This window comes from Crinia signifera, chromosome 4 (assembly GCF_055691185.1).
Source record: "Crinia signifera chromosome 4, ASM5569118v1, whole genome shotgun sequence".
Lineage (NCBI taxonomy): Eukaryota > Metazoa > Chordata > Amphibia > Anura > Myobatrachidae > Crinia > Crinia signifera.
Window position 1 is genome coordinate 145,333,438 of NC_139220.1, and position 11,773 is coordinate 145,345,210.

General features: G+C 37.3%; 1 protein-coding gene across 3 annotated transcripts in view; it reads left to right on the forward strand.

Moving 5' to 3' along the window:
* The window catches only part of PRICKLE1 (prickle planar cell polarity protein 1), a 75,438-nt gene extending 63,914 nt beyond the window's left edge, over positions 1-11,524 (forward strand). For all 3 annotated transcript variants that reach the window (XM_083182674.1, XM_083182673.1, XM_083182675.1), the window contains 7 exons: positions 4,177-4,352; positions 5,733-5,846; positions 6,388-6,525; positions 7,066-7,269; positions 7,510-7,696; positions 8,035-8,892; positions 9,544-11,524. In XM_083182674.1, coding sequence (XP_083038800.1) covers positions 4,227-4,352; positions 5,733-5,846; positions 6,388-6,525; positions 7,066-7,269; positions 7,510-7,696; positions 8,035-8,892; positions 9,544-10,391 — 2,475 coding nt within the window. In that variant the 5' untranslated portion in view covers positions 4,177-4,226 and the 3' untranslated portion in view covers positions 10,392-11,524. The remainder of the gene's footprint in view (positions 1-4,176; positions 4,353-5,732; positions 5,847-6,387; positions 6,526-7,065; positions 7,270-7,509; positions 7,697-8,034; positions 8,893-9,543) is intronic.
* The last annotated feature ends 249 nt before the right edge of the window (positions 11,525-11,773 follow it).

Below are 11,773 nucleotides of genomic sequence, written 5' to 3' on the forward strand. Positions count from 1 at the left end.
GAAGAACATATACAACTGTAAAAGCATTCCCTTGTATGACTGCTTCAGCTCTCCGTTCTATTCACCAGATTTGCTGCATGTATCACTTTAAAGGGAAATATTATATATGTAAAAATGTTTCTTGTGCTTTTAGTAGACTGAGCATCAATATGTCAATTCTGTATTAACCCTTGATGAATCTTGACCGTTTCTAAAGTGATATATTTCTGAAGTTTAAATGAACATATAGAAGATCTAAATCCTAAAAAAAAAGAAATCCAAATTTAGCTAGTACCAAGTAACACTGCTTCAGTGGGTGATTAATGTATTCTTAGGTCATTGTTTCTAAAATAGTTTTAAGAAAGTAACACACTGCAACTTCATATTTTTTAATCTCATGAGAGTAAACTACTCATGTTCTCAATTCCAGGGATTTTATTGATTTAGTTAAAACCTATGGAGGTTATTACCTGATGTTCATTTAAGGCAATAGGATTGCACAACTAATGGATATAATCAAATTACAAAAACAACCAGTAATTGTATATATGAGCACAGAGGAAACAATAACTTACAAAGTGTGCAGTCTCTGCTCTGAGAGTTAAGCTTTTGAGGTCATGCCTCTGATAATCTGTTAAAGGCCAACTCTTATTGAATAGGTGGGATAACGAGTTGCCATTTGCCCTATGCTCTGTGATCACCGCTGGCAATGTGGCATGGGCAAAACTGTGGGACAGCCTTGTCGGAATGCTAAATTAACTGTACAGTATCTTTGTTATACCTTATTTGAAATTATTAAAATGACTATTCTATGAAATGTTACAAGAAGTAGGATTGTGTACATTTCTGCATGCCCAGGGTGCCGTAGATGGTGCCACTGACACTGCAGTGGCATTCCTTGCTTCCATGCATCCACACACTGAAGCGGAGCCCCATCTCTTGCTGGTGGACTGAATGGCATCCTCCGTTGCTTACACTAGGGGTGCAGCATTTGGCAGTGACATAACAGCCAGGTGCCATGCTCTCCTTGTTACATAGTAGGAGGTTCTGTAGCCAGCAACCTCTTATGTAGGATGCTGCATCAAAACCTTGGTGGAAGTGATTGACGTGATGTCACTCAGAGTTTAGCACAACTCCAACCATGTCCAGGGCTTCTGTGTAGTTTTGCATAATCCTAGTGCTCTGCTTCTGAAAACACCTTTTGAGAATGCATTGTACAATACATCTGTATGATGTCATAAGGGCCATGTTTACCTGACTATTCGTACAAATTTTTTACTTTTTGACATCTGCTATGGAGAAGCCTTTTCACTTCCAGCATAAAATAATTAAACATTATACACTCTGAATTCAGTTACTACTTATAAATTTTACATCCCACGGCTATAATAACATTCAATCAAATAAATCTGCTGTAGAATTACCAAAGTACTGAATGTTTCTGTAAAGTACCCCTTTTCACTGGCCTGTATAATAATTTGAATACGCTTATTGCATCATGAATGTGTGGTGAAGTCTTTAAGATGTAAGTGCAAGTAAGCAGCTGTGGAGACAACTCTGCCATTATACATGGATCACAGTGTCTGTACTGTATGCAGATGCTAATATTTCAGTCTGGTTAAACCATCATGTTTCAAATGGATAAGACCTTCTTTGTAACTGCTTCTAAGCCTGAGAACGTTAAACAGTTGAGCCTTACTGCCTTTGCCAAGGTGATGTCTCTACTGTTGGATTTCCCCAGAAAAAAATAAAAAGGAAATAGAACATATTTTCTTTTAAGAAAAATGTTCTATGCTTTATTTTATATCCATAAGGTAGTTTACAAACTCTTCAAGAAATCTCAAATTTTGAGGAAAAGTTGTGCGACTAGAAGGTGTCCTTTCTTTTTGCAGCATAATTAAGCTGCAATTCCATATACTAAAGCATTCTACTTTATGTATTGCGTCCCTTTCAAAGAAAATATTGGCCTATATATATGTAATGGACAATTTTATATTATGCTCTCGCTATAGTGGACAATGCATATACAAAACAGTGATTGAGTGGCTAGCCATGCCTGTCCTGTGATGCACAGTTGGGCAGTGTGTTGAGTTTGACAATGGTGCAAAGAACTGTGAGAAGTGGCAATCTTACTAGTCTCTGGTTTGCGAAAGCAGTTGCCTTTATCGCGGATAATAAAGGTGGCATCCTGTTGGGTAAGTACAGCTGATGGGGCTAATTATCAGGGATTTGGTTTTACCTGCCTTAGGAAGGTGAAACCAAACCCCCCAATAAGTGCTTTTTTTCCCCTTCAAAAATATATAGGACTATATATTTTCACAGATTATATGTATTTTCATGCTATAAGGCCAAGTTTAACTGCAAAAGCATTGTATAAATTAGATGCCTTGAAAAAAAACAGGGTGTTCGATGGGCACATGCACCCAAGTGGAGGGGTTTGGTTGTGCACCTTTGCCATAACTCGTATGTCGCCGACCATCGAATGATGACAATGGATCGAACTAGGCTGCATATGGATGTTACTGTGCAAGATCCATTTGCAGGCCCTGTGAGGGAATCGCCTTTGCAAATGGGTGGCAGCCAGGCCACCATTCGCAAGGCGGGGTTTGGTGTACTTGTAAGGCTGCAAATTCACTGCCTTGCGAATCAACCTGAATTACCCCCAATATGTAATGCTTTTAGTACTTGTCAATTCTGTAATTTATACCTCCAGTAACGATACAAACAATGATTTACAGAGAAATGATGTCTGGCCTGTAACATTATTATATTGCAACCTCTACATTCATGTAACTATAAAACATTGTCTATAGATCCTATGACCGCTTTAGCATCTTTTGCCATAGCCCTTTCTGCATACTAATATCAGACCTTCCCCTGGTGTAAAACCTTGTGTCTTAATGGGATAGGACTGAGATGCAGAACTTTATCATCTTTAGACAATGTAGTACACTGCTTGGTGTGTCCTTTGCTCCATGAAATCTGACACCAGCCCTATGGTTATTGTAGATTCTTCATCAGAGTATGGTCTTTTATATGAGCAATCTTGTGTACACAACCACAAGGACACTCGCAAGAGAAACCTTCTCCGTTCATCCATTTAGCCACCTACCTGTTAGCGGCCAGGAACGCTCACTACAAAATAATGTTGCCCATAGCAACCAATCTGATTCTATCATTTCTCTATTGCATCCTAGAAAATGATAATACAGAATATGGTTGCTATGGACCACATCACCGCTTTTCATTTTCAGAAGTTTTAGTAATTGTACCTAATAGTGTTCAATACATTGGAATAATAACATACATATCTACATCACTGGTATTACCATGTGAATGTAATTAAAGGCTTCTAAAATAGGTTTGGATTGAAAACTTGTGAACAGTTGGCTGGTGTGAGATTTTGAGCTGCACCTGTTGAAGATAAGTTTGTTTAAGCCTTAGTGGTGGAAGGGATAATACTGTATCTCAGTATTACCCAAGGCCAAAAGGTCATCCTCCCTATAGGGAGAAACTGTAGCCTCCTTTGTTGCTGTGCGGTCTCTCTCTCACTCCATTTTATTATCATTTTTGGAATGTGAAATGGTTCTTCCCAGCTCTTAGAAGGTACTTGTGAAATCATTTTGTCTTTTTAGGGTTTGGGACTTTGGTACAATATAAACTAAGTGAAGAACTAGGTAATGCTTTAGCGTTACGGTGTATTAATGAATCAATAAATGTGCTTACCCGATTGCTTCTCTCATCACTGGCAATAGTTACTCTCATTACTGAGAATAATTATTAAAAAGTTTTAATTTTTTTGGGGGGGGGGGGGGGGGGGGGGTTTGACCTGCGATACCCATCAACCTTTGTAAAAATGTTTCATTGATGTTGTAAATGAACAATTTCCCACCCATGAACCTATGTGAAAATTATTCATTGATGTTGTAAATGAGCTTTCCAGACCACTTAAATCCCTTCTTCAGAGAGGACATCTGAGGAGCAGGCTTCTGGTATATACAATGGCATCTATTCATTTCACATTATCATTTGGCAGCCCATGAAACTTGCATTTTTTTTCCTTTTAAAGTGTGTATGTTTTGTAGATGTATGTCTGTGTGTGTTCATATAGATAATGTTTTATTTGTGTATATATTGCAAATGCCTTATAAATATTCTTCAGATTTAAATTTACCATAATGTTGTCCTTTTTTTCAGAGCAATTAATGAGCTAGCAGAGCCTGAAGAGAGCATTCCATTATTTGCCTATGGCGATGGAGCATAAAGTTAGCAAGCTCACGTATGGTTGCCAGCGAAGCTCCACTTCTGATGATGACTCCGGTTGTGCTATGGAGGAGTACACTTGGGTTCCACCTGGTCTTCGTCCTGAACAGGTAAGGGTAACTTGGCAGTTTTTTTAGTTTTATACGTGATTTACAGGTTCTGTAGCATAAATGGATAAAAGTATGTAAATGAAGGTTTTGCGTAAGATGTAAGTTGCGCTGCAAGTTTTAAGGTTTGCTTACACAACTATAGCTCTGTTATTAGAACAATTCTTGTTTTGTTCCCAATTTAAAGAGCAGTGTAATATATGTAATATAACTTCATACAGACTCGCTACTTGATACATAAATGATTACTGCACTGACATAAATGATTACTGCACTGTCATTTTATAGCCTATAAAAAAACACTTTTGCCAAACAAGGTTTTTTTATTTTATTTTTTTCAAATTACTTCTCGTAGTGTTGTGTTTTTTTTTTTTTTTTAGTCTTTAATTTGCACCTAATTCTTTGGTAGGCAGCACAGTGTCTCCATGTTTAGTATTGCTGCCAAAACTGCACTGGGGTCATGAGTTCAGTTACAACCAGGGACCTCTCTGTGTGGAGCTTTTATGTCCTATCCTTGTAGGTTTCTCACTGATTTCGTAGTACCTTACCTTAATTCAAAGACCTATGGGTAGGTTACTTGGATTCTGAAAATAATGTCCTCCTAATATTTACTGTCTAGGTCTTGCATAGTATGTAGATATAATATGTGAAACTTGTAATTTGGCATATCAAAATCAAAGAATTGCTTGAAAACCAAAAGTGTAACTATTGCACCTTTTTTGTTTATTGTTTTGACATGGTTTAATGGTAAGGGACATAAACTTTTTAGTTTTGGACAAGTCTGATCAGTTAACCTGTGGCACTTTTTAAAGTAGAAGCTGACATCTGGCTAAAACATGTTTTGAATTTGACCCCTCCCATGAAGTTGACTTAAGGTCCTCTGAAAAAAGCTCAGATGGAAGCAATGAAATCGGTGGCTGGGGATGAACCCTAGCAGCAGGAGCTGACAAAGCAGCTTTTGTCTCACCGATGTGTAAAATTCAAGAAGCAAATTAAACCTGTTTATAGGGGCTGTTTTCTAGATGGCTTCTCACGTTATGCAAAGTAATTGTGGATAGTAATGTAGGAATTTCCATGGACTTGTTGACTAGTTTTGGAGGAGGTGGGTATAATGACCACATTAAATGTGCATAATTTATGATACCCCTAATAGTAACTGCATTCCAGAGTAGCAATTCAGCAGCTGGGTGCAAACTGACTGTCACCTACTTGTGCTCGGCTGACACACATGATGCTGATTATCACATAAGCCCAAAGCTACCTAATGTAAAATGCAGATAAAAGGTGTGAACAGTTAACATTTCATTTTAGATTAATCAATATTTTCATTGGCTATGACAGTAGTTTATTTATTCTTATGGTATTTCTTTCCCCCCCCCCCAGGTTCAGCTATATTTTGCATGTCTGCCAGAGGAAAAGGTTCCTTATGTCAACAGTGTGGGTGAAAAGTTTAGAATCAAACAGCTCCTGTACCAATTACCACCTCATGATAATGAAGTAAGACTTGATTTAATCTAACCTTTGCATTCTATATCCTAAAATTGAGGAGAACATCCCAACAAGCTTTATACACATGGCAACCAGTTTTCGGACGTTTTATTCAATGTTTGCGCCACTCCTTGCAGCATCTCAGAACTTTGTAGTGAAGTTTTAGTGCTTCTTTATGCTGCCAGAGTGGATCTGGTCTATTGTTTTCATCCAACAAACATTTTAAGAATCTGTGTATTTGCACTGTTTTATAGATTGCAGGTTTTTCTAATTTACAGGGTTGTATAAAATTCTGGAATGGATACGGTTTTGTTTTGCTTTTCATTGCAAGAATGTTAAACTGTTAGTTTACAGTATTTACTTATTTTACTCTAAGTCTTTTGTGCCATTAAACAAAAACAAACCATTGACCAATTCAGTGTTACTTTAATGTTCCAACCTAAAATAGCAAAAGTGTATTTACTGACATGTAGAATGTGTCAGTCAAGTGACAAAATAAGCCTGTGTTCTGCAAATGCCAGGTATTGACCTAAATGTCTTGTATCTATAGGTGCGATATTGCCAGTCCTTAAGTGAGGAAGAGAAGAAGGAATTGATGATGTTCAGTACCCAACGCAAAAAAGAGGCCCTTGGGCGAGGCAACATTAAATTGTTGTCAAGAGCAGTGATGCATGCAGTCTGTGAAGAGGTATTGCCAATCTCCGCAGTTTATCCTGTCAACTATTCTTTGTCTACTCTACCCTTGGTGCAATACTGTCAATTTTGTTTTACTTGCTGAATTTTTATTTTTTATAGCTCTGAAAGGTTATTTCACTGTAATGTAGTGTGGCCCTCGATATGGCTTACTGTATGTGTGCATATGTATAGCTACCATGCATGTGCCGACTATTAAGAATAAAGCATTTTGTCCTTGGGAGAAGTGTCAAATTGTAGCCAGATGGCGAAATTTATTAAAACCACATTTAAAATATGAAAACCCAGCTTAAGTGGTTCTCTAAATATCTACTTAACATATATATTGACAATATTTTTCTTGGTTTCGAATCAGTGTATGGTCGGATATTTAAACTTTCCTACTCTTAAATGGATATTTTAATTCCTTCGGTAGTTTTATGTTACAAGTAATATGTTTCCTTTTAATGTGCACAGCAACAAATGCGCCAACATCCAATCAACATGTATAGTGTTTTGATAAAAAAATATATATATTTAATTTTCTTGCTTTCAGTGCGGTGAGAAGGTAAACGGAGGTGAAATTGCAATTTTTGTGTCGAGAGCTAATCCTGGGATTTGCTGGCACCCATCATGTTTCACATGTTCTACATGCCATGAACTACTTGTGGATCTGATCTACTTCTACCAGGATGGGAAAATACATTGTGGCAGACACCATGCAGAACTACTTAAACCAAGATGTTCAGCCTGTGATGAGGTATTGTACTAAATCTATTTGCATCACTTTGCTCTTGTGAATTAGTCTTTAATTGTAATTTTTTTTTTATATATATAGATCTATAGATAGTGTGGACTCCCCGCCATCTTTGAAATAACACTTAAATACATTGATTATAAAATGTTAATTTTGTTATGTTTCAGTATTTAAATAATTCCGTATTAGATCTACGCATAATGTCTCTTATCTGACTGTCCCTTTTTTTTTTTTTTTTAATAGATTATATTTGCTGATGAATGCACAGAGGCTGAGGGGCGTCACTGGCATATGAAACACTTCTGTTGCTATGAGTGTGAGACTGTGCTTGGGGGACAGAGATACATCATGAAAGATGGCCGCCCCTTCTGCTGTGGCTGCTTTGAATCTCATTATGCAGAGTACTGTGAATCCTGTGGAGAGCATATAGGTACTGAGAACCTTTTACTTGTATTCTGTCCACAGTACATTGTAATGTGTGAAGTTTTAAATGAATTGGTGAGTGTAACGTGTATCTAAGCAAAGTTCCTTTTAAGCAAAACAAAGGTATATTGTTGAAAAGTATTCAATGTAAATAGAGTCTTGCTGATTATTTTTGGTATTCATTTTTCAAGATGACTGATTTTTAGTAGAAGAATTAGGGGCCAAATGTGTATAAATATATTTTGGACCCCTCACTCCAGTCTCAAAAGAGCTGCAGCACCATCCGCCTATATGTTAATCCAGTCAAAGGGAAACTGATTATAATTCTGTATTTACTTTTTGCAGGTGTTGATCATGCTCAGATGACCTATGATGGACAACATTGGCATGCTACAGAAAACTGTTTTTCTTGTGCACAGTGTAAAGTTTCTCTACTGGGATGTCCCTTTTTACCGAAGAAAGGACGCATTTATTGTTCCAAGATTTGCAGCTTGGGAGAGGATGTACATGCATCAGATTCTTCTGACTCTGCATTTCAGTCTGCTAGGTCTAGAGAGTCCAGAAGAAGTGTACGAATGGGAAAGAGCAGCAGATCTGCAGATCAGTGTAGGCAATCACTCTTGCTTTCTCCTGCGCTGAATTATAAGTTCCCGGGACTGTCTGGTAATGCCGATGATACACTTTCTCGTAAAATGGATGATCTCAGCTTATCAAGGCAAGGTGCCAATTTCGATAATGACTTTTGGAAAGGAAGAGATGAGCAGGAGAATCCAGAGGATCATGAAGAATGGGCTGAGCATGATGACTACATGACTCAATTACTTTTAAAGTTTGGAGAAAAAGGACTGTTTCAGCAGCCTGCTGAAGATAATCGGTCTAGTGAGCATTGGGTGTCGGAGAAGATCAGTAGGGACTTAAAAAGAAATGGGCACAATCAAAGTTTGGCAAGCAAAAAATATGAGAACGATATGTACTGGGCACAGTCACAGGATGGACTTGGAGATTCGGCTTATGGCAGCCATCCAGGTCCTGCAAGTAGCAGGAAAATACAGGAGTTGGACTTGGATCATGGAGCATCTGGTTACAAGCGAGACAAGAAGCCATGGTATAAGAACTCATTGGAATGTTTGTCTGATGATCTTAAACCACAACTTAAAAACATTTGTGACTCTATGGATTCGCTAGCATTGTCCAATATAACAGGTATGGTCTGATTTAAATTTTTTTACTTTGTTAGACAAACATTTTAACGTGGACATTTTTTTGTTTTTTTGGCTAAAATGACACATAAATATCTGTTTGTCAAATGCTAATTTAATGTGGCTGAATGTCTAATGTTTTTAAAGCAAATCAATACATAAATTGTGTATGCTTTCATTCATAAGATTTAGTGTAGAAAACTGCTCATTTTATCCCACCTAACCAATGCTCCCACTGAGGAGTTCAGGTATCATGCAGCCAATGGCTGCACACATGATGTGATATATGACCTTTAGTAGATTCTCGCCAGCTTTACAGGTCCTTAATTGATTGGTATTGGATAACGCCATATTAATACATTCGCAAGTGGCGGAAAGCATTTTATTCAACTGTTGGATAAAAAAAGCAGGTACCGCAGTCCCTATAGCATCTGGTAATTAAAAAAGAGGCCACATGAGAAGCTAATGATTTTATCTGCAGTATCTCACTCCTTAAATAGGAGGAGGCAGACCCCTTAGTCATGAGTTTTGCAACATCTGGCACATTTAGACATGTTGATACCTTTATTAGCCATGCAGGTCGAACGTAAATTCAATTTTATGAAAGATGGTCACTTCTGAAAACTAATGTGATTTTTTTTTTCTCCCTCACTAGCATCTGTTGATGGGGAAAGTAAGCAAAGATCTTCACACTTTTCTTATCCAAATTTCCAAGACCTGGAGACACGGGATTGTGAGAAAATGAGCAACATGGGAACCCTTAACTCCTCCATGCTCAACAGGAGTACAGAGTCTCTGAAAAGCCTAAGCTCAGAAATCTGCCAGGAAAAGCCACCCCCAGAACTAAAACCTATTCACACATCTGCCTTGAGGAGGTCAAAGTCACAAACAAGACCACAAGTCAAATTTTCTGATGATGTCATTGACAATGGTGATTATGGCACAATTGAAATCAGACAGCCACCGATGAGTGAAAGAAGTCGTAGAAGGGTTTACAAATTGGAAGACCGTAGTCAAAGACCCCATCGTCATCGGCGCAGAAAATCACGCTCTGAGAATGCACTTAATCTTGCTGCAGATAATAAAGCATCTGGAAGGGAAAAACCTAGGTGTTATACTTCTGAGGATTATGATAGACTTTTTCATAACAAATCTCCACAAGAGGTCCAGGCGTACATTCAGAATGGTGAACTCTTTGGACAATATGCAAATGCTGCTTCAGATTTTGGACTGCAAAGCCAGATTATGGAAAAGTATTTTGGTATGTGTGGTGAAGATGATGACTCTTGGTGCTCTACATGTTCATCTTCCTCTTCTGATTCAGAAGAAGAGGGATATTTCCTTGGACAGCCTATTCCTCAACCACGACCACAGCGATATCAATATTTTACAGATGACATGCCTACTCCTACATCTGTACTATCCAGTAGTCATTTTGGCCAAAGGACCACTAAATCCAAAAAGAAGAAGGGACACAAAGGCAAAAACTGTATTATTTCTTAAGACTCCTAGGCATCTTTATCTTCCTTCCTGTAAAGAGTCTATTTACATTCTAAATCCAGAGACACTTATTTCCTTTTATAGATCTGCAATTTGTTAAATATGTTTTTTTGTTTTGTTTTTTAATGCTTTGCCAATTGTACCAAAACAGGCCGGCTGGTGTTTACAATGTGTAATTACTATTGAAAGAGTTTGTGTTTAGCAAAATATTTACTTAGACTATCACAGGTTTACAGTTCAGGTTTGCTTTGGTTTTATTGCTTTGCACATAATACTGAAGTTAGAAATTAGACAATGCACCAAATGCTTACCATTTACTGGCATAAATACTTCAGACTTGCTTACTCTGCATACCTCAAGCTTTGTAACCCTCTCTAAAGATGGGAATGGTGTAATGGAATAAATAACTTTTATTGCAGTCTGCAGGAATCCTTTACGAATGATTTTGGTGCATTTTCATCTGAATAAGTTTGTTTGCTTGGAACAGTGTGTATTTTACGGTCTTACATTTAAGATGTGTATTGGGAACAATGCATAGAGCTCTTTTGTTCCAGATCATTCACTCTGTTTTAACATACATGAAGAACCATTTTGCAAGTATTGTCTGTTGGTATTTACTCCTGAAAACCTTTTTAAATGTAGAATATTTAGCTGCAAGTTATTTATATTGTTGCATATCTAGTCCTAATTTAACTGTGCAAATAATGTATATATTGTATATGTAAAAGCAGAACTTCGTTATTTTTTATATTTCTTTTCTGCAATGTTGCATTTTGGTTTTATGTGCAACATTGTATAGGGGCCCAACAGAAGCGTTACGTTTTGCTTTCTCATTTTTTATTGCCGTATTAGAAAGCAAAACCCAACAGAATTTAGTGGCTGATAATGGTTCTTCATATTTCCACCATCGCTCATGTATTATTTTGCTCTACATAAGGCACTGTAGTGGTGTGAGTTATTTTACACCTATGTAACCTATGTTTTATTTATGGATCAGAGACTAGCATCTTTTGTACAACAACTGCAGCAATAGTTTTTTTTGTCTGGAAACCATATGTTTTAGATACCGTAATTCACTTGTTTGATATTTCTAAAAGATTGACACATTTTTGTGAATAAAAATATAGTGAAACTTGCATTTTCTTCAACTTGAGTCTTTATTTTATGTATTTTTTTGTGCAGTAAGTACTCCACATGCCTCAAGCTTCACTAGTGGTACTGTATGTGCTTCCTTAATCCTCTCCCCTGTACATTCTGCAAGAGATTATCCAAGTCGAAATGTTCATCTATGCTCCTGCAAGGACATCCATAAGTAAAAACTGCTGACTAGATCAAAATGGCCGAAAGCTAGTTCGATCATAATCCAGCTATGTAACAAAACAAAC